Source organism: Stegostoma tigrinum, chromosome 22, assembly GCF_030684315.1.
Source record: "Stegostoma tigrinum isolate sSteTig4 chromosome 22, sSteTig4.hap1, whole genome shotgun sequence".
NCBI lineage: Eukaryota > Metazoa > Chordata > Chondrichthyes > Orectolobiformes > Stegostomatidae > Stegostoma > Stegostoma tigrinum.
The window spans coordinates 35181739-35206205 of record NC_081375.1 but is presented as its reverse complement, the minus strand read 5'-3'; the positions used below and the strand labels follow the sequence as shown (position 1 = coordinate 35206205).

The following is a 24467-nucleotide window of genomic DNA, read 5'->3' as shown; positions in this document are numbered from 1 at the left end:
CCTAATGATTTTATGAACTTCTATCAGGTTACCTCTTGACCTCCCATGTTCCAGTGGAAAAATGTCCCAGCCAATCTAGCCTTTCTTTATAACTCAAACCTTCCGTTCCTGGCAACATCCTGGCAAACCCTTCTGAACCCTTTCTAGCTTAATAATATCCTTCTTATAACTGGGCAACCAGAACTGGAAGTAGTACTCCAAGAGAGGCCTCACCAATGTCCTGTTCAACCTCAACACGATGTTCCAATTTCTGTGCTCAAAAAACTGAGCAATGAAGACAAGTGTGCCAAATGCCTTTTTAACCATCTTGTCTAGATGTGACACAAACTTCAAATAGTTGTGAACCTGAACCCTGAGGACACTTTGTATACAACACAACCCACGACGCTACATTATTTATATAAGTCTTACCCTTGTTTGTTGTACCTTGCATTCATCCAGTTGAACTCCATCTGCCATTTTTAGCCCATTGACTATTTGATCAAGATCCCTTTGTAAACTAAAAAAACCTTCTTCACTGTTTATTACGATGCCACCAATTTCGGTGTCATCTTCAAACTTACTAACCATGCCTTCTATATTCTCATCCAAATGCCAAACAAAAGTGTACCCAGAACCAATCCATGTGGAACCCCGCTGGTGCCAGGTCTTTAAAACAACCCACCAACAGCACTCTCTGTCTCCTGCCATTAAGCCAACTATTTATCCAATTGGCAAGCTCACCCTGAATCCCATGCAACCTAACTTTACTAATTAGTCTGCCATGTGGAACCTTGTCAAAAGCTTTATTAAAGTTCAAGTAAACTGCTCTGCCCTCTTTTAGGTAACTTCCCTCAAAAAACTCAATCAGGTTTGTGAGACGTGATATTCTTCGCACAAAACCGTGCTGACTATCCTTAATCAATTATTGCCTCTCTAAATGTTTATAAATCCTATGTTTAAAATCACCTCCAATAATTTATCCACAAGTCAGGCTCACAGGTCTACATTTCCTTGGTTTCTTCTTCCAATCTTTCTTAAACAAAGGTACAACATTAGCCACCCTCCATCCATTGGGCACCTCACCCATAGTTATAAGTGATGCAAATATTTCTGCAAGGGGTCTCACAATTTCCTCCCTTAGTTCCCACAACATTCTGGGACACGTCAGATCACATCCAGGAGATTTATCCACCTTGATGTACTCTGAGAACATTTTCTCATGGACTGCTTGGCACCTGTCCCCCAATCACCCACTTGAAAAAAGGACAAAATAACTTGTTATAGCCACAGCATCATCACACCATAAGCTGTGATGTTCATAGTAGTATCAAATACATTCTATGCCTGTGACAAATGGAAGAGAACAGCATTTGCGTTGTGTAAGTTGCATGTCCTTCACCAAAGTTGTCTACATAAAACCCTGGTCAATGCATACCATGACAACATCACCAATGCTACACCACAAACAATTGGTCAGAGATATGTGTGGGACATTGTAACAGAACGACAACTGAGTCTCTCAGGACACATTTCACTTCCCAGTCATACACTCTACCCAAGTGGCAGCAGCATGGACGCCTCCGGATGGAAAAAGCAAGACTAAATGTGGTGAAGCACTTTCAATGAGGACCTACAAGAGCAAAATACCACCAAGGCTGGAGCAAGAGATTGTAATGGGCTGAGGCCAGAAATAGAATCACGCTGAAACTGGCCTGCATGGAACTAAGAATGAGTAACTCTGATATATGCATTATCAGATTAGGCCAGGGTGTGTCCCTTGTCTCATTGCACATTTGAACTTCAGTGACTTTTTCAGGACAGGTTCTTTCTTCTTCCAGTCTTGCAGCAATTGTTTTTTACTAGCACTTAGTTTCCTCGCTGCAGCAGTTACCAGCAAGTCAGTAAATGTCACAATTTACAGGTTGGAACCAGCTTTGTGTTTCATTCTTTTTGCAAAGGGATGAATTCTTATTCAATGGTCACCAATGTGCAGTCTGCTCCAAATGGGGGGGGTGACTTCAACTTGTACACATCTTCTTGGCAACATGGCTCATAATGCCCAATTAGTCCTATTCACTGACTTTTTAGATGAGCATAACTTTTTAGCATGTACTTTCGAACTGAAAAATTGAGGCTAACGTGTGCATAACCTGAAACATGCATTAATTAGTTAAAAAATGGGAGGGTGTGTGTGTTAATTTACACACCAAATAAAGGCCTAAACATTAATTTTTGTATCAAAAAAATCGGTTACCTGGATCAACTTAAATGCTGTGATCTATGCATTTTGGTTGTTATAACAGGACCAATGAGTTGTGTTACAATTATTTTGTGTCAGCAACACTGGTTTTCAACTATTCATGTATCATGTCAGCAGTAAGGAAGCTAACTGCCTTCAAAATCTCAGATTGAAATGCTTAATATTTCTTCTTCCATTCTTGCAGCAGTTTTTCACTAGCGCTTAATTTTCTTGTTGTAGCACAGTTATTTATGAGTCAGTAAATGTCACAATTTACAGCTTGAACTGAAATCCCGTTAAATATTCATTGTGATTTCTGAATAAGTACAAGTAAGTACAGAAGAGCGCTGAATAGTTCATAACTGCCTCTCACAATCAAGACAGATTTTGTATCAGTTCCCTGGTATTGCCAAAAAAATATGGTTTTGCATCATTAAGAATAGAGAACACTATGAATTGGACATGTTGATTTGAATGTTTAACATGTACTCATATTAATCAAAGCTCTGAAATTCCCCTCACAAAACACTCCATAGGATATTATGTATGAAGACTGGCTATGAGGAAGTTATCAGATGAGTGTGTTCTTTATTACTTAAGCATGTATCAAGGAATCCTGTTTCTTTGTCTATACAATATTGTGTATGACTGTCAGCACGTGGTGTCTGTATCTCAACATTATAATATCATCAGTTTTTGTTCAGTTTCAATGGTCAAAGAAGTCTACTGCCATGACTTGTTCTGTATTAAATCAAGCTGCAAAATCATAGGGCTGAATCTTTCATATTTTGACTAAGTGTCAACTTTGCCATGCTTCATGGAATATTTCCTTCCATGACTCCCGGTGAGATCTCTCACCATTTCATCCTAAACTCACCTCATTAATTACCTACTTTGCCCCTACATCTGATGCCAGCCTGCATCTATCGCTGTCTGCACTGGTATCGGAATCTGCCCTTGATTTACAGTGCTGGGATCCTCGGGTGAGGCTGAGGACTGCTGATAACCAAGATATGCTTACTGGCTTAGTGTCGGTACTAGGTAAGACAGAAGTATTGTGAGCCTAGTAACTTTGACTGAGAGGCAAAAGCACAAAAAAGCAAAGGAAGACTAGGCAGGGATGCTGTTAGCAGTGATAATGGGAACTGCAGATGCTGGAGAATCCAATATAACAAAGTGTGAAGCTGGATGAACACAGCAGGCCAAGCAGCATCTCAGGAGCACACAAGCTGACGTTTCATAATCTCTTTTAGTGAAGGCTCACATCTGCTGTGTAAGCTGCTCAAAAGACAATGGAAAGGTTTTTAATTTGACTCCCCCATGGTAAGACAAAACTTAATTATGTACTGGATCAGAAAAACGAAGCCAATTTCCTTTACTTAGTTGTGCTAGACAGGTTTTCTACAGTCCATATTTCTTTTGAAATTTCTCCCAAATTGAATACCAGAGGTCTTTATAAAATATTTATGACTGTATAAACGATGCAAAGAGACATTCAAGTTCTCTCAGTGCTCTCAAACTACTCGGGTTTCGTTACTTGTTCTCTGGGCCAATGAATTGAAACAATCCCACTGGAAACAGATTGCAGTTGTAATTGGCTTTATAGGTCAGAAACAAATTCCCTCATTAGAATTGCAATTTAGGTGCACTATCTCGCTCGCTTATTAACAATTTCAGCCACAGACCAGATTGTATGTTGTTTATTAAGCAAGTAACTAAAATATTTTTGCTCATTATACAAATATCATCTTTACAACTTCTGCATTTACATTAAATTCATATGAATTCATAAGGTAGCCATGGAACCACAATTTCTATGTCTTGTCTCCTTTGTAAAATGATGCATTTAGTCATTGAATTTTCAACCATGCTGACATCCCATTGGAATATTGTAGAATACTGACCATGATGTTAAATGAAACTCCACCTCAGCAATTACTGAAATAAGTCATAACCTTTCTTGTGACAAGGTGTCTCTTGATAAAATCAGCCCATCTGAATCTGACACCTGACAATTAAAACTTAAGAATGTCCCAATAAACTACTATATGTATGGTCACAACAACAATGACTTCTAGGATGGATATGGGTCAGCAGTGTTTCGCTCCCAAGCACAGGACTTGGCTGCACATGGCTCATAATGGCAGGTTCTGCTGCATCTACGTAGTTTCATTGATAGTAGGAACTGCAGATACTGGAGAATCTGAGTAACGAGAGAACTCAGAAGAGCCAGGAGGAGACATGAGAAGTTGTTGGCGGATAGGATCAGGGTAAACCCTAAGGCCTTCTATAGGTATTTAAGGAATAAAAGAATGACGAAAGTAAGATTAGGGCCAATCAAGGATAGTAGTGGGAAGTTGTGTGTGGAGTCAGAAGAGATAGGGGAAGCACTAAATGAATATTTTTCAACAGTATTCACTCTAGAAAACGACAATTTCGTCGAGGAGAATACCGAGATACAGGCTAATAGACTAGGTGGGATTGAGGTTCACAAGCAAGAGGTAGTAGAAATCCTACAGAGTGTGAAGATAGATAAGTCCCCTGGGCTGGATAGGATTTATCCTCGGATTCTCTGGGAAACCAGGGAGGAGATTGCCGAGCCTTTGGCATCGATCTTTAACTCGTCATTGTCTACAGGAATAGTGCCATACAACTGGAGGATAGCAAATGTGGTTCCCCTGTGCAAGAAGGGGAGTAGAGACAACCCTGGTAATTATAGACCAGTCAGCCTTACCTCAGTTGTTGGTAAAGTGTTGGAAAAGGTTATAAGAGATAGGATTTATAATCATCTAGAAAAGAATAATTTGATTAGGGATAGTCAGCATGGTTTTGTGAAGGGTAGGTCGTGCCTCACAAACCTTATTGAGTTCTTTGAGAAGGTGACCAAACAGGTAGATGAGAGTAAACCGGTTGATGTGGTGTATATGGATTTCAGCAAGGTGTTCGATAAGGTTCCCCACAGTAGGCTATTGTACAAAATGCGGAGGAATGGGATTGTGGGAGATATAGCAGTTTGGATCAGACATTGTCTTGCTGAAAGAAGACAGAGGGTGGTAGTTGATGGGAAATGTTCTTCCTGGAGACCAGTTACTAGTGGTGTACCGCAAGGTTCAGTGTTGGGTCCACTGCTGTTTGTTATTTTTATAAACGACCTGGATGAGGGCGTAGAAGGATGGGTTAGTAAATTTGCAGACAACACTAAGGTCGGTGGAGTTGTGGATAGTGACAAAGGATGCTGTAGGTTACAGAGAGACATAGATAAGCTGCAGAGCTGGGCTGAGAGGTGGCAAATGGAGTTTAATGCAGACAAGTGTGAGGTGATGCACTTTGGTAGGAGTAACCAGAATGCAAAGTACTGGGCTAATGGTGAGATTCTTGGTAGTATCGATGAGCAGAGAGATCTCGGTGTCCATGTACACAGATCCTTGAAAGTTGCCACCCAGGTTCACAGGGCTGTTAAGAAGGCATACAGTGTTTTAGCTTTTATTAATAGAGGAATCAAGTTCCTGAACCAAGAGGTTATGCTGCAGCTGTACAAAACTCTGGTGCGGCTGCACTTGGAGTATTGCGTACAGTTCTGGTCACCGCATTATGAGAAGGATGTGGAAGCTTTGGAAAGGGTGCAGAGGAGATTTACTAGGATGTTGCCTGGTATGGAGGGAAGGTCTTACGAGGAAAGGCTGAGGGACTTGAGGCTGTTTTCGTTAGAGAGAAGAAGGTTGAGAGGTGACTTAATTGAGACAAATAAAATAATCAGAGGGTTAGATAGGGTGGATAGGGAGGGCCTTTTTCCTAGGATGGTGACAGTGAGCATGAGGGGGCATAGCTTTAAATTGAGGGGTGAAAGATATTGGACAGATGTCAGAGGTAATTTCTTTACTCAGAGAATAGTAAGGAAATGGAACACTTTGCCTGCAACGGTAGTAGATTCGCCAACTTTAGGTACATTTAAGTCGTCATTGGACAAGCATACGGACGTACATGGAATAGTGTAGGTTAGATGGGCTTCAGATTGGTCGGCACAACATCGAGGGACGAAGGGCCTGTACTGTGCTGTAATGTTCTATGTTTTATAACAAGATGTAGAGCTGGATGAACATAGCAGGCTAAGCAGCAGAGGAGTAGAAGTTTTCTGAAGAAGAGTCTAGGCCCGAAATGTCAGCCTTCCTGCTCCTCTGATGCTGCTTAGTTTGCTGTATTCATCCAGCTCTACAACCTTATTATCACCTGGTTTCATTGTTGTCTTTCCAGGTTCAGAACTTTTTTTTTAGTTTTGGTTGCCTTGGGGCATGCTCCTGATGTCCTCCTGTGAGGTCAGGGAATCGTATATGTCTATCCTCACTCCATCTCAGGTGGTGGCATTGGAAAACAAGCCAGGACCCGGTCGGCTGACTTGAAGCCAGGATCCCTCAGTGAATGTCTGATGTTGGTGGAGGTGCGGGGCCTGTAATGTGACCGTCTCCAGCTTGGGGGCAGCAGACACAGAAACAATGGCGCAGGTGGCAGGAGAAAAGGAGCACATTGTCAGGACCACAGGGATGATGTCAGATGGCAGCAACTGAAGGAGCAGACAGAGTAAATTCTACAGAGAGGAAAAGGTAAACATTTGAAGCTGATTCAGTTTTAGTAATATCAATTTAATATTCATTTTTTTCAGTATTTTACCATTTGTACAATTTGTCCAGTAACTGATTTTGCAATCGAAGATGGTGCCAGAATGAGGCAACATTACCCACTTTTCACTGTGCCTAGGTTACAAGTGAGAATATATTAAATAAAAATGAATAAAAACTTGTTCTTACTAAATATAACTTTGGATTGAATTCAATAAATGAACGTGATAAAGAGATTGGTTTCTCATATTTTCTTGTGAAACGATGGGGATCTGTGAAATACTCCAAGGTTGTGGGATACTCTTTCTTGAAAATTTGTTAATCAGATGTGGGCATTGTTGGCTACATCAGCATTTACTGGCCATTTCAATTCCTTAGAGTACAAGCTACTTTCTCGAATCACTGCAGTCTTTTGGATGCAGGAACACTTACAGTACTTTTCGAAAGGAAGCTCCTGGATTTTGACCCAGTGACAATGAATGCAAATTTAATTCAAATCAGAATGGTGTGTTAGCTGTGGAAACCGCAGCTTAATAATATTGTACCAGGCATTTAAAAAGTGTACCTTTTTTAAAGGATGTAAAAGTGTTAATTTTTTTACGATAACACAAAAGGTATGTACTCTATGGTTGTTGTTCCGACACCGAGACAGACAACCCCCAGACAAAATCAGCCTTGCTACTTCTGTATTTGTAACAGAGTAAAATTAAAACCTTCAAAGATTCTTCTCAAAATTAACCTCAATGGTTCCTAAAGGATAATCAATCCCAGACTGTAAATAATCAACTTCAGACACCAGTTTGCATTTTAAACAAGAGACTCAGCAATTTATTAGTAGAATAAAACTAAACAACAATGTCATATAATTGGTTTATATTATAAAGCACAGAACCTTTGTTTCCAGCCCATTCACTCAAAAGACTGACAGAGAAAACAAACAGTCAAGGGATAAACAAAAAAAACAGAACTGGCCAGATTACTTGAATAATTTTCATGATGTGTTGTTCCATCGGCATAGACGATGGTTTCTAGGTTGATTTTCTGAAGATGTCATCCAGAGTCATATTTACAGTTCACTTAGATGAAGGCAATATATTTATAACTCGTTTTTCTATTTTGAGTTTCCACAGCCTGATCATAGGAGGCAAGGCAGAAAGATTTCAAATCTTTGTGCTTTATCATCAGCAACCAGATTTCTTCTCATAGAAATTATAGTCCAAAACCCAGTTCAAACTCTGACCACTTCATGACAGACAGACTGTCTCTTCTAGAGGTTCCAGCTACCATTCAATATCTGCTATCTGCTTAAGCATAATGGCTTTTCCAGACTTGCTGGAACCAATTTCCTGATACCAACCTCATTAATAGCCAACTTCTGCCATCTGTTTAAACAGAATGCTATCCCCTGATACAAAGCATCTGCAGAAACTTTCAGGGATGACCTTACAAATAAACAAAACCTTGTTTGGTCTGTTTTCTCCTTTTAACACCAGCTGTGATCCATGGTCCGAAAGGCGCCTTTACTTCACAGTTCCCCGTTCCTAGTTCTAAAACAGACTGATAAAAGCATAAAGTCAAAATAATAAAAAAAACAGTGAGGACTCTGACAAGCATACATAACAAAAATGAATTGTTCTTGCTATTGACAGGTAAAATTTTCTTATTCAAAAGGTCAATGATGTTCATTTAAGACAGCCAAGAGAACATTTCCTTGCTTCAATCATTCCTGTATCAGCATATGCTAAAACACTAAAAATCAAGTGAATGCAAAAATTTTAAAATCAATTACATTGCTCACTACTGGCATAATAGAAATTAGCCTAAAATTCCTAGGTTCGTTATGGGTATTTCTTTCAGTGGCTCTTTGAAAGACAGACAATTTCTGTCAGTCCTTACTGAAATGTTATGCACTGCCTGAAATTTCTAAAAGAGACATAAGAAATGTTGAAGTGCCCTCACAAGCAAAGTGACCACGACACACATTTAAGAAGTAAACCTCAAATTGTCCAGCGCACGTAATAAATGTTAAGGTAATTTTTCAGAAGATTCGTAATTGATGTTGGGACCTGGCATTGTGTCATGAATTGCCCAATAGATGTTTATTGATTAAACATATGTCATTATTTACCATGGTTAAGTCATAATATACTAAAAATTGCAATGTTGAGTTTATATGTAGATTCCAATTCTTGCAACTGGTCATTTATCTTTCTTTTCCGTTCCTTGCATGTTGCTATCCTGCTTTTTTTAAGTGCTGGTGCAATTATCCATCCAGAATTATGTGTCCATCCAGTTCACCTGGGATAGGTGGTTCAACAATTGCAGAAGAATGTACAAAATCATTTTATGGATTAGACATCTACAGGTCACTAATCAATACAGCCTGATAGTCCATTAAAAATTAGGTTATTAGCCATTTTCTTCAAAGCTTTGCTCCATTCTCGTGAAGATTGTAAGAAGGCAATAACTCTGCAAGGATACCTTCCTTTCTGCACTGTGTGTAAGAAAGTCATAAGTCCCTTCTTTAAAACTGGTTTAGTTTTAATACAAGTAGTATGCGGAAAAACCTTTTCCACTAGTATATAATTCAGTTTAAAAAACTTTATTGCTTAAAGATAATTAGATGCAATTCTGTCAAATTTATTCTTTCTATAAAATTACAATGTAATTAAAAATCATTTATCATTCAATATCATAAGTACATTGAAATAGAAACATGTAAAAATGATACTAGAAAGATAATGCTTAACAGCATAAAATCAAATTTTACAGTAGTGTACAATTAAAAGTTATGGAAGTAGACACATTAATTTAACTTTAATTTGCACAGAACCATTAAACATTTAATGTATTCAAACTTCAAGTTTTTTATAATTACGCCTTTGGGGAACAGGGTTTCTTTCAACTTATTTAACTTCAAATTCAAAAACTAAAGGGACAGAATTTTCATTAATTCCTCAAGAGGGTACTTGAGAAACATAAGAACAGGATGGACAATATGGAGGTCTATTTCTATGAAATCCAAAGCAGATATCATGAAAATTCACCACTGACTGCCTGAAACTTTAAGTCAAAGGTGTAATTTTAAAGCAATACTGTCGTGTGTCAATAAAGTGTGCATATAAGGATTAGTTTGTGTAAGGATATTTCCATCGCAGAATAGCTCCATCTGAACTCACACTGATAATGTGTTTCACAGAGGGAGAGATCTTAATACGATTGACTGTTCCACTGTGACCTATTCCAATATATATAACTTCACCTTCATTGTATCCCCAAAATTTGATCAATTTATCTTCGCCTCCTGATTTACAGAACAAAATTCAAGTATATAATCAGTATAAGATGCTATATACGAGAAAGTAAGTGCTTTTCAACAGAGTGAAAATCCATACTTTTAGTAAGAACATTATTTCAGTTAAACATACTGTATAAAAAAATATCTCACTGGTTACTAGCTCCCTATAGTAGTACAACCAATTTTCACACAAAAAACCCTTAATTAATTTATTGAACATCCATTGTCTTGTTCCATTAGGTCTGAATCATTTCTTCAAACATTTAGTTAATAATATTCCTTTTTTTTCAAAATAAATCAATACACAAGATATTTTTAAAAATCAAAATATACAAAATGGCAACATATATCCCCATTCTTTTCCTGGCATTAAAGTTCTAAGTGTCCTCTTTTTTCAAAATGTCCCAACAGTTTCTTACAGCATTCTCCTTTCCTTCAAAAACAATCAGGTAGCTCATTGTTGATAGGGTCAACCTCTGTTTTATAACAGATGAGTTCTCAAGTACAGCAGGATTTGAAATTTTTTGTGGGAAAGTAAGGTAAACATTGCCCTTTAGCTTGAGTAGCAAAAAGGTCAGAAGAATGGTAAGAAGCATCTTAATGGCAGAATCTCTCACTCTTGGTAAGGCAGTAGCTGTGACATTTTACTTACATAGAACATAGAACATAGAAAAGTACAGCACAGTACAGGCCGTTCGGCCCACGATGTTTATGAATATTCCTAATCCAAAAATAAAATAACTTAACCTACATTCCCCTCAATTCACTGCTGTCCAGGTGCATGTCCAGCAGTCGCTTAAATGTCACTAATGACGCTGCTTCCACGACTACCACTGGTAAACTATTCCATGCGCTCACAACTCTCTGGGTGAAGAACCTCCCTCTGACGTCTCCTCTATACCTTCCTCCTAATACCTTAAAACTATGACCCCTCGTGGTAGTCAATCCTGTCCTGGGGAAAAGTCTCTGGCTATCGACTCTATCCATGCCTCTCATTACCTTGTACACCTCGATCAGGTCACCTCTCTTCCTCCTACTCTCCAGAGAGAAAAGTCCGAGCTCAGTCAACCTCTCCTCGTAAGACAAGCCGTCCAGTCCAGGCAGCATCCTGGTAAACCTCCTTTGCACCCTCTCCAAAGCCTCCACATCTTTCCTATAATAGGGCGACCAGAACTGGACACAATATTCCAAGTGTGGTCTCACCAGGGTTTTGTAGAGCTGCAGCATAACTTCGCGGCTCTTAAACTCGATCCCCCGTTAATGAAAGCCAAAACACCGTATGCTTTCTTAACAACGTTATCCACCTGGGTGGCAACTTTGAGGGAGCTATGCACTTGTCGAAAATATTGAGAGAAATTTTAAGAGATTCAATGCACCAGCACTTGGCATTGTAATGCTGCTGCAAGGAAACTTTGCTTGCAGGGACCACAGAATGCTTTCCCCACTAGCATTTTACAAACACCAAATTCTAACTGAGATAATGGGAACTGCAGATGCTGGAGAATTCCAAGATAATAAAATGTGAGGCTGGATGAACACAGCAGGCCAAGCAGCATCTCAGGAGCACAAAAGCTGACGTTTCGGGCCTAGACCCTTCATCAGAGAGGGGGATGGGGAGAGGGAACTGGAATAAATAGGGAGAGAGGGGGAGGCGGACCGAAGATGGAGAGTAAAAAAGATAGGTGGAGAGAGTGTCGGTGGGGAGGTAGGAGGGGATAGGTCAGTCCAGGGAAGACGGACAGGTCAAGGAGGTGGGATGAGGTTAGTAGGTAGCTGGGGGTGCGGCTTGGGGTGGGAGGAAGGGATGGGTGAGAGGAAGAACCGGTTAGGGAGGCAGAGACAGGTTGGACTGGTTTTGGGATGCAGTGGGTGGGGGGAAGAGCTGGGCTGGTTGTGTGGTGCAGTGGGGGGAGGGGACGAACTGGGCTGGTTTAGGGATGCAGTAGGGGAAGGGGAGATTTTGAAACTGGTGAAGTCCACATTGATACCATATGGCTGCAGGGTTCCCAGGCGGAATATGAGTTGCTGTTCCTGCAACCTTCGGGTGGCATCATTGTGGCAGTGCAGGAGGCCCATGATGGACATGTCATCAAGAGAATGGGAGGGGGAGTGGAAATGGTTTGCGACTGGGAGGTGCAGTTGTTTGTTGCGAACTGAGCGGAGGTGTTCTGCAAAGCGGTCCCCAAGCCTCCGCTTGGTTTCCCCATATGGTATCAATGTGGACTTCACCAGATTCAAAATCTCCCCTTCCCCTACTGCATCCCTAAACCAGCCCAGTTCGTCCCCTCCCCCCACTGCACCACACAACCAGCCCAGCTCTTCCCCCCCACCCACTGCATCCCAAAACCAGCCCAACCTGTCTCTGCCTCCCTAACCGGTTCTTCCTCTCACCCATCCCTTCCTCCCACCCCAAGCCGCACCCCCAGCTACCTACTAACCTCATCCCACCTCCTAGACCTGTCCGTCTTCCCCGGACTGACCTATCCCCTCCCTACCTCCCCACCTACACTCTCTCCACCTATCTTTTTTACTCTCCATCTTCGGTCCGCTTCCCCCTCTCTCCCTATTTATTCCAGTTCCCTCTCCCCATCCCCCTCTCTGATGAAGGGTCTAGGCCCGAAACGTCAGCTTTTGTGCTTCTGAGATGCTGCTTGGCCTGCTGTGTTCATCCAGCCTCACATTTTATTATCACCAAATTCTAACTTCCTGCTTCCCAATTCACCAGTACTCCTCCCAACTTTATAACACATCACTGAGATTTAAAGAAGTATAATTGAAAACAAAAGTTTTCACGAACCCAATGATGGAACCTTATTTGCCTGAATAATATCATTGACTTGGGCTTTTTCATAGTTGTACACAATTCTAATACTTCCAAACTAGAATCAGGCCTCATTTGAGTGTTTAGTCATTTCAGCTATCCAATCAGACTTTGCAATTCCTTCCTCCGTTTCGATTTTAGAAGCTGATGAATCATTTTGAGTTCCTAATTTGACTAATAAAACTTGGGCTAACATTTTCCAACTAAGATTGCTGACATAAAGAGACACTTCATCCATTCTGTTCTGATTTCCAGTCCAAAGTAATTAAAAGCTCCAGAAAGCCTGACTTCCAATTTTGAATTCTGCTTTAAGTCCATTTATGAAAACATTTTCAAATTCACTGCTGCTACTGCACAAAAGTCATCTACAAAATGATTCCTGAAAGATTTCTGAAAGCTGCCAAATTTCCATGGTGTCTCCAGTTGCATAGGGGGTCTTTGAGGAGAAGGAAATACTTTCCTGTTGCGATTATCTCCCTGCAAAAATGCAACTTCACTATCAATTGACCTACACATCCAAGCATTCTTTGCTAACATAGCTAAGAATATTTTCAAACTTGCTTTTCCTGCCATCAGTGAATTTACTATTATATCTTGGTTCCCCAGTTCTTCTTTAAAATATTGTGTTTTGCAAGCTTTCCTTTAATCTTTATAAGTTCCATCAGAAAACACCTTAGTCATGCATTGCCACCTAAACTTTGGGCTGCTTGACCCCTATTGAGACCTTCTCTGAAAGCCCCAAATTCTCTCAACCTTTGTAGTTCTTGTTGTTTGGCATCTTTTATTAACTTGCCTTCTAATTTGTTTATAGACATCAAGGCTTCCTGATCAAATGGATTTCTGCTCCTATTGTAGTCCTTGTTTGATCCATATGTTTGACCTCCTATCAGGATTGTTCCTGTTCAACTTTTCCTACGATAAGTAGGATTCTTTTCAATGGTCTGTGATATAGTTCTAGGGGCATATTCACTCCTAAACCCATTGTGAGGGCTTACACTACATTTTTGTATCATCCAATGTTGTAATTCATCTTCCTAATCCTTAGCCTTAACCTCCTGCCCTTCATCCTGTACGTTTACAAAGCTTTTATATTTTCTAGTGGTTTCCCTGCTGTACTTATATTACTTTTAATTATCCATCGACTAGTTGTTCTGGTAAATATTTGAATTTAGTACCAACTTTTGGGTCTTGTCCTTTGAAACCAATGGCCTTACATTGATCAACATGACTGATCTCTGCATTATTAAATATACTGTCAACTGTGGCAGTTTGTTCCTCACAGATGTGTAACATTTGGGTATGAGGGTTACCTGGCTTCTTGTCTTTTTTTCATAAATCTTTCATAATCTTTCCTTCGGAAATTTTTAATCCAATGCAAACAACCTTGAAAAGCGTAGTCAACAGTCTGGTTCCACTACTACACAATTATTACTTTCTCACCTTTACTAATAAACTGCCCAGGGCCTCTTCATTCTTTAAGCCCCTTTCTCAAACAGTATAGTATGTCTCCATTTTTGCAACTGGTTTCTAATGGCCTTATATTATCCTTTAAGGGTCACTGAAGGCATTCTGAAACTTCTGCGCTAATATAAGCCTTTCCGCCTGCATGCAGTGCATTCAAATGGTCCAAAAAAAATTACAGCTAATTGTAGCCCCCTCCTAAGCTGAGGCTTGGATGGGGAAGGAGGAATGATCATTGTTATAATTAATGGAGCTTTAGGATTCCTACTAATAAATAACTGCTAAGGACTTTACCCTCCACCTGTTTGCAATGAATTGTTAGCTTGAATAGCACACATTACCATAGGTGATAATTTTCACTTTGGCTTTTCTGCTTAAAATTTATTAATGAATTCATCAAAAGTACATTTTGACTGAACCATCCTCTGCTATGATTATTATACACAATGAGATAAATGTTTTTAGCAGAGTCCAAGTCTACACTTCTAATGAGAGCTTTATTTCAGTTAACTCCTTTCCCGTTTATATCCAGAATTGTTATCGTTCATAACTAAATCAACCATGGTTTCTTTTCTCCTTCTATTGACCACCATGAGAAAATTACCAATTGAACACTTTCCATGCAAAGCTCAGTAAGGGCGATACAAACCATCAAAGGTGAGGGTGAGTTTTGGAGAGGGGGAAGGGGCTAAATCAAAATGGAGTTGGAAGGGGAGATAAGCACTGCATCCCCTGCAGTGCCCATTTCTATCGAAAGGCATCAAGAGAGAACCACACTCCTTATATCTCACACCCCAGTGATTACTAGCTCCCCATATTCATACAACCAAATAGCATGCAATTAGTGCTTAGTTAGTATATCTACCCCATTTCCTTGTTCCAATAGGCTTAGGTATCCCTTCAGACCTTTTTACATGATAACATAAATGTGATACACAATGAAAATTACACTTGCTGTATTGTGGTAACAATTTATAAAGTGCACACAATGTTAACAGATTCAAATGGGCATTACGTAGAGTAATTGAGTTAAGCATCAATAAATAGAACTGTTTATTCATCTTACATCTATGTTTTCCTATTGTCGGACCATCTGGTCTGTTTAGGACATTTTAATACTCTTTCAATAGCATGTCACTTATACAATAATTAGATTAGAAAATACATTATAGTGACCATGTTAATACAGCTCCAAACTGTGTCGCTGAGTAACAAATACAATTGCAATTCCCCGGATGTGAATTTCAGTTTTCATTCCTGCTATCAGCAAGTGTGCAGAGCAAAGATTAGTTGCCTTCAAACAAGGTGGAAGCTAAAAATAGAGTGGTGAGTCATCTTGGCTAGTCTTTTATATCTATCAAAGCAGGTAGGCACAAGCCTGGGTGTGTGGCATCTGTTTGCACTCCTAAATAGATAGTGATATTCTATCAGCTCAAAAAGATGACCAAATGGATTCGTTAAAATGAAAGGCCATCGTGAAAATGTGTACATAATATTCCTTTAAAATAATGTAAATTAAATAAAATATTATAAGTTGTACTCCATTTGTAAGTCTCAATACAGAATTACTTGGCTAGGTTTTAAGAACACTAACTCAAACTTGGTGGTTGTAATGACAATGCAATCATTAGTATTAAGCTATCCTTAACTTCACTGAAATCAACAGCAACTTCTGACATCCCTACTTGCACAGAATAACATAGAAATCCAGACATTGTTGTGAGTAATTTTATGCTACTCCAAAATAGTGCTCTTCCTCAACAATAAATGAGAAATCTTTGAATAGATGTCCATTCTTACATGGTCAATTTTTCTCTCAAAATCTCGAATAAGTTCTCTTGTTGAATAAGCTGTGCAGTTTTATAGGGTTGTAGGAACAGGTAGTTTTATTTCAAGGAAGATTTCCGAATTTAAGTCTTTTGCTTGTTACCTTGTTATGACCCAGCTCATGTTATGACAGAATAAGTCGGATTTCAGAGTGAAATCTAGCTTGATCGTTTCTTTAAAAAATGTGATGTGGTGGTCTTATACTGAAACTCAAGCATGCAATGCAATAGATTTGGTTTTGGCAATAAAACCGAAATTATTGAACAAAATAAATTAAAATCAAATAAACTATATTCTACAACATAATTTGAAATATTTCAAAACTCATAGAAAAATAAAATCTCATCTATCCTAACACCACTACTTTATAGTATGCAAATATTTGAGAAAGTTCTGTTGTCTGTCACATCTACAGGTTTAACTTAACTGTTTCCTTCAATTCCTGATCTTAAGAGCTTGTTCGCTTTTCCTTGCTTATTCTTCCAACTGATCTTAAACTTTCTAAGGTTCAGATAACTTTTTTTCAGGGTTCTAATCAAATATTTCTGGTCTGGAATTCCCAAACCAAAACTTTTACATTGAAGTAATCTATTTCAGAACTGTTCTGAACTGACTCCTTTCTCCTGGAGAAACTGTTCTTTCATTTAACCCTAGCCAGGTCTTCTGTGGATTGAAACAAAAGCTGTCTAATGTATGCAAATTCCCTAAGCGAAAATAAGAAACAATTATTGATTCTTCTAAACCAAAGGCAAGCTAATGTCTATTAACTTTTTCTCTTTCTGACTGTAAAACGCTTACACTACAAACACACATTATCACTCCAGTAGGGCTGCTGTCACCTGCTTTCTGACACATACTGGTTTAAAATCATGTCTCCAGCAAGAACAACACATATAACAAATCCCACTGTTGCTAGATAAGTCCAAATTCTATAATAAATGTATATATGTAGATCACACACATTTTATCACAATCTTGATGCTTGGCATTGTCATGATATGGTTCATTGATTTGGTACATGGTCATATTGGATGAATTGGGGGTAAGATGGAAGGGTCATGATGACATGGAGGGCACAGTGGGTGCATTCAGGGCATGGAAGACAAGGAAAAACACAAAGGGGCACACACACAGTAGGTAAGACAAACTAATTTTATATTTTAAAATGTTCTTAAGCCCAGACTTTAGTTTATGATTGCACTGAAGGGCTGTTAGCCACAAGTCATGCAGAAGCTGGCCTAACTCCCCAAAAAGGTTGTGCTGAGATATGAGATGCCTACCTCTGCAATAGAGCCAGTCAGGTTGGAGTGAAGGGCTAGTTCTTGCTACCCACACTCTTATCCTGCATGAATAAAAGTAGCTGGTGCTGGGCATGGACACAACATGTCTGAAACATGTCCCACCTGCTATTTTTAAATGGCTCCAAAGTCAGCCCAACTCTGCAAAAATCTGTTTCTAACACTTCAACCGCAGGCAGCCCTGCTTTACTCCTCATTGGTGCGAATATCCTAGACATTCTTCCAAGTAAACAAACCTCACACATTGCCACCTCCCGCCCTCTCCCCATCCCCTAGCCACTTTTAACTATAACAATCAAGCCAGCAGCTCATTGTCAAGCAAATTTCAGAATAAATTTAATCCCTTCACTATTTCCTGGTAATTTAAAGGAAAACGGTCCCAAAACATAACAAACTTATAAAATACCCATCCTTAACAACTTATATAAAAATGAATTTTAATGCGTGAGACTCCCTGAAGAAAGCAGTTTATTTAAATGTTGTGGGTCTGTGTAGTTACTGAAACACACAAATTTCAATATTCTTCCTAAAAGACTCCAAAACAGTGCAACTTACTCTACATAATATTTCTATATGAATTTCATATCCCCCTTTCAATGAATTCCTCCTGCTAGTATTACTGTAACAAGTAGGTTTTCTACATTTTCTACATAATAAAAACATACGAAACAGGAGAAGAGTCAATCATTTATCAGCTCCAGCCTGGTATGCGGTTCAGTAAGACTGTGACTGATCTGACTGTGCCGTTAGATCCACTTTCCTATCCCCAACCCATAGCCCTTAACCAGATGATGAAAAATCTGTCTAACTCAAACCTATCATATTTTCAATCATGCAGCCTCTAATCTCTTTGTGGAAGATAATGTGACAAACTAACTTTTTTAATGGGAAATCCGTTACTTTTAAACTGTGCCCCAAGTTGTAGCTTGCCTCATCAGGAGAAACGTCCTCACAGCATCTACTGAAGCTTTACCCCTCAGAATGTTATATGTTTCAATAAGATCATCTTTCATACTTCTAAACGCCAGTGATTACAGGCTCAATCTGGTCAACCTTTCCTTAAAAGTCAACCCTTTCATTCAGGTATGATTTAGCCTCGTGAATTTCTCTGAACTATGTCCTGTCATATCTCCCCTTTTTAAAGAGGAGATGTAAACTGCACAAAGATTCAAAGTGTAATTTCATCATTGTCCTCTGCAGTTATTGCAAGACATATACTCCATCTTCTTCTCCATTTGCCTTCCTTATTACTTGCTCCAACTACTAAACTTTGAGAGTCATGTACAAGGACACCCAGATACTATAGTACAATCCTCTATAATCTCCTTCCTTTTAAATATTTCACCTTTCTATTTTCTCTATCAAATTGAGCAATCTCATGTCTCTCCATATTATACAAAATGTGTCAATACTTTGTCCACTCACTTAACATAACAATAGTACTTTTCAGACTCCATATTTTCCTTTGAACTTGTTTTCCTACCAATTTTTGTCTCATTGACAAATTTGACTATAATACATTTGGTCCTTTTATCAAAGTCATTAATATAGATAATAAATATCTGGAGGTTCAACTAAACCCTGTGGCATTCCATTAGTTACACTAGTTACTAGCCATGGTGATGGTGACTTATTTCTCCCATTTCCTGTTAGTTAACACATCCTCTATCTATGCTAATTTATGACACCCAACACCATCAACTCTAATCTTCTGCAGTAATCTTGTATGTGGCGACTTATCAAAAGCCTTTTGGAATATCCAGATATGGTTCTCCTTTATTACATATTTGAAGAATTCCAATAAATTTGTCAAACACGATTTCCCTTTCATAACAATATGTCGTCTTTGGCTGATTGCATCCTCATTTTCTAAATGGCCTGGTACTAACTCCCTAATAATGGATATTAGCAGTTTTTCAATGACAAATAGTAGACTAACTGGCCTATTGCTTTGAGTCTCTCTTTAGTTGATTCGAGGTGTTACACTTGCAGTTTTCCAAACTATTGCGACTTTACAGAATAAAGGAATTTTGGAAGATTATTAACTATACATTCACTATCACTGCAGCCACATCTTTAAAGATGTTAAACTGTAAATCACCAGAACCAGGAGACTTGTCAGCATTTAATCCCATTATCATTTTTCTCTAGTTATCACGCTTGTTCTAACCTACTTACTTCTTTGTGCTTGTTGATTTCTACTATTCTTTGGATGTTTTTTGTCTCTGCTACAATGAAAATAAATATCAAATACCTATTATTTTCTTATTTTCCACTATTAGTTCTCCAGTCTCATCCTCTAAAGGTCCAATGTTTTTCCTTTTGAAACTTGAGAAGCTTTCATTCTCTGTTTTTATATTTCTTGCTTGCCTTTCCATACATCTTGGTACCCTCAACATTGAGATTATGTCATGATTTTCAGGTATGTCCTCATTATTAGTAGTTTTTTTTTATCTTCCAATCATGCAAAGTTTCAGTTTTATATAAGTGTTCACATATATTTGCATTTTGTTTGTGCTTACAGCACCAAGGTCAAAATATTCCCTCCTATTGATCTGTACAGATGAGTGTTTTGCTGGGTATCATGTTGATGTTACTGCACCCAGTTTATTGAGAAATAAGTTGGGTGTGATCACTGAAAATTTATAATTCGTATTACAATATGAAATTCATTATATATCAGTGGTATAGATTACTTTCGTGGTTACAATCTACACTGAACACAGCTGCTAGTAAAAAGCAGGAAAAATATAAGCCATTAGGTTAACTGTGCACATGTTATTTTAAAGTAGATATCCCAATAAGTTGAAAGGCTGTGATCTAAATATTTATGAACTCATCAAAACCACTTTAATTATTCCTGATCACACTAACTGCAGAAAATTATTGCAGAGATTAAGATTTCCAGCCAAATCATAACTTGAGTTTTTTTTTACCTGTAACAAAGAAGTCACCATTCATTGTAATGTCCATTCCATTAACAGAACCAGATAAGGACCCATCCAGTTCTCTGATAGCTGATCCATCATATACTTCCCAATAGCCGATCTGAAAAATCAGTTGCAATCTACTATTACTGAAGCGAAAAACAATTTCAAGCCTATGTAAACCACAAATTCAGTAGAATGGTACTTCAAACTGGAAATAATTCCACACATGTACGTGGAAGGTATTTTTTCTACAAAACAGGATTTGCTTTTACCAAAGCCTATCTTTCGATCAGTTCTCCCTATAACAGTCATTAGTCTAACATTATGATAGGAATGGCCGCCTCTTATCTCCTGAAAAGGAGTTACTTCCTAAAATGAAGTAGCTAGAATGGTTGCAATGAAAATTGCAATGTACTAAATCTTTAATAGCAAAGCTCAGATAAGCTAGAAAAGTAGGGTTCATTGCAAATTCAAGTTTGTCTTCTAAACCAATGACTTACCTAAGGATACAAGTTTATTTCTTTTTATGGGGTGAATTTTAAGAATAAATAGACTCCTGTCTTTTTCTGATTTTAAGCCTTTCCCTTATTCCTATAGTTGAGGCTTAGTTTGAAGTCCTTCAAAATAATTATCCCTTTCATTAAAAAAAAATCATCTTGCATGACTGTGCAATATTTCACTCCTGCTTTCTGAGTTTTGTCATTTTCCCCCAATTACATCACTGCTGACAACATGAATCAGTGATACAGTGGTTCTCAAGATTATCTCCAGAAGTTATATCCAAGTGACCAGAACTTCACCCTCAAAGTACGGTGACACCACTGCATCAGTGCAATATTATTTTCCACACTGTCACTGTATTTATAAGAATGCTAATTCATGGAAGGAAATTGTGCCTCACATATTTGTTGCTGCTTTTGTTGTTGCTTTGGGTGTAATTGTTTGCATATGTTGATTCTTGATGTTGAGCTGTTTATGAGGCTATATAAATCTTAAATTTACCAAAGGTGCTACACACAACAATCACCAATCTTTGAGAGACAAAGAAGTTGAACAGGTAAAGTCAGTAAAGTAATAAGAAAGTGTAAAGACCTTTTTTTTTGTACTTTTACTTGTGGACTGAATTAGGAAAAGCACTGGTTTAAAAGTAAGTTACTTGACACTCTTTGTAAGTGCCATTTACACAGCTTTGGGTTCACACATTGGGGAAAGCTGAGTTACAGACGAGGTACGTACGATTGGACAGTTGGCAACATGTAACTGATTGGTCTGTGAAATAGTGACCAGTTTTTGATGCCAAAGGCCTCCTGCAACTCCAGCCTGTTTATTTGCTGTCATAAACTCACACTCTGAACCTTCCTGAATGCTCATAGCATCTTGTAAAGCATTGCTGTTTTTTTTTTAGCACTTTACCTCCTTAGCTAGAGATACCAGTTCCATACTGTAATGTTGTTTTGATTTGCCTTTTAACATAGACAAAACCCAGGAAGCTTGTTATTGTTGTCAGCAGGCCTCAGTCAAGTCAAGGGAGACAACCTTCAGCTAGGGCTTGCTCATCACAGTAAGTCAAGGCATTTTGATACCAATCCATGTGTTTGTACATGATCAGTTAGCTGGTCAGGATGTTCTCCACATCAGGGATGCAGAGCCATATGTCAGTCATCACACCGCCCGATTTGACTCTTGCTGTCCTACTGTGGGCTGTTTTCTTCTTGAAGACAGCGTGGTAGATATTAAGGGAGATCCAAGTGGTGGCACAGCTGTTATTTTAATGGACATGTGGAAGTGTCCTGAGTGAGTGAATAGGCAGAGTAGAGAGCATGCAGCGTTAGCAGTGTTGTGGGTTGGAGTGGAGACCGCAAGTGAGGGAAGATTTTCCAGGCAATTGTGGGAATGGTTGAAGTATGAGGCGTGATGGGACTTGGTACCGTAGAGGTACAGCGAATATGACGTCGCAGAAAAAAGACAATGATTCTGAGGCTGGCTGAGTGGAGAACACTATTTACCTTCTTCCTACATTGCTAAACATTCATCCAGGCGTCCGAGTCTCCACTGACCTGGATGCCAACTTTGGACCAGGTTGGAAAGGTATGGTATCATGATCTCCTTTGCTGGTCCTGGGGGAGGAGGACATCCTGCCTGTGTGCTACCCCATCTACAGGATGTCCAGGTCCCTGCCTACAAAGTGGAATGCCAATTTTGCCTTGCCCGACATGTCCAGGACAAATGTCAGCAACCATGCTGAGCAGCTCTGCAGTGACAGCACTTGTCCAAATGCAGAAATAACCTTTCAAATATGGTATTAGTACCAAGGATGCTGGCTAATTAAGGGATATCTTGTCAATGATGAATTGTTCATATAGCATGTTAAGATCAGGGTAGAATCAGACAAGACGGATGTAATGGCACAGGTAGGTAGTTAATATGAATTTGGTAAGAAATGCTGAGTAAATGCACTAGGGCCAACAGTGAAAAACTCTCGAAAAAGCTTGATGCAACTGGTGCTTAGCCAAAGAGTAGGATTCTGGTCATGCAGTCCAACTTAACTTCACAGACCCTGTAGCTCTTCCAATGAAATTAGACAAAGTTTACATTTAATTGTAGGAGAAATGGGCTAAACATCAATTGCATTCCCATCAGTCACTGCTTAAATTTTATCCCAATTTTCCAAATCTTTTCTCCCTACTGAGTACTTCTTCGTTTAGCCAAAAAAGACAGACAGATGAAAAGAGAGAATGAGATGGAGAGACAGAGCAAATTTAAACACAAGAGAAAGATGAAGGGAAACAAATGTTTTGTCACAGAAAATGATGACGGTTCATAGACAAGAGGGAGAGGGAGAAGTTTAAACAGAGGAGATGGTGAGAGAAATGTTCAGGTGCTTAAGGGAAGAGAAATTTAGACATCAGGCCATGTAGGTACACAGGAAGAAAAATAATATAGAGATAGAATAATAAAGAGGGAAAGTGAGTGGAAAAATTAGGCAGAAGCTCAGACACATTGCTGGAGTGCAAAAAACAAATACTGTACACGCTGAAATAGACAGTAAACATAACTGAGAGAAGGCAGTGTTAATTCTGGTAATTTTTTGGTAATGTTTAGGGAGCCAGTGTTCATGAGCATACTCTTACAAAACACGCAGGCCTGGATTTCCTCCATGGCTGCATCTAAAAGGGTTAGACTTCACAATGTGCCCATTCCCAATGATATCAATTTGCTGTCAAACCTGCAGAGAATCTCACTAGACAATGTTTAAATGTGGAATTAGCAGAAATGAACGTAAATTGGAGGCTCAACAAAGTGCAGAAGTCATATCCTGCCTTTCTCCTATGAAAATTAAAGTTTCAACACATTTAAGTACCACTCATGTAGATTAGGCGCAGCAAATTTAATAAATAAATGAAGCATTTCAATTCTTAATGCAACTTGTATGCCTTACAGCCATTCTCTCAGACCCCTCCATCACTATTCTGAAGAAGGGTCGCTGGCCCTGAAACGTTAATTCTGATTTTCCTTCACAGATGCTGGCAGACCTGCTGAGCTTTTAAAGCAGCTTCTGTCTTTGTTCCTCAGAGTCCTTAACAATGAAATCTCATGGCAATGGACATGGACAAGGAAACATACATCTTATTATCACATATCTCCTATTTCAGCTGACAAAACAGTAGTTGTCAATGGTAAACACAATTTGGAAGAAGTATTGAGGGTAGTAAGGATATAGAATATATCTGGGTGAAGACTTTAACGCCCATCAAGAAGACCAGCTTGGTGGCATTAACACCTATCAAGTCAGTCCAGTTCTTAAGACCATACCTGCTGGACTGAACTGACACCAGTTGGTGATGAGGAGATCAGCAAGAAGGAAAAATCTATTTGGCCTTACCTCACCAAACTATCTGTTACAGACGAATCTGTGCACTGCAGTTCAGAATGGAGAAATCACAGCACTATTCTTGTGGAAATCAAGTCCCATCTTCACACTAAGTACATCCTCCACT

General features: G+C 39.0%; 1 protein-coding gene across 4 annotated transcripts in view; it reads right to left on the bottom strand.

Annotated features, from left to right (window-relative positions):
- Positions 1–7708: 7708 nt before the first annotated feature.
- cfap52 (cilia and flagella associated protein 52) overlaps positions 7709–24467 on the bottom strand; it is a 78489-nt gene continuing 61730 nt past the window's right edge. For 2 of the 4 annotated variants that reach the window (XM_048554805.2, XM_048554808.2), the window contains 2 exons: positions 20476–20587; positions 8401–10138 (listed from right to left, as the gene is read on the bottom strand). In XM_048554805.2, the coding sequence (XP_048410762.1) occupies positions 9963–10138; positions 20476–20587 (288 nt within the window). In that variant the 3' untranslated portion in view covers positions 8401–9962. The other 2 variants (XR_007249841.2, XM_048554807.2) reach the window with 2 other exon arrangements.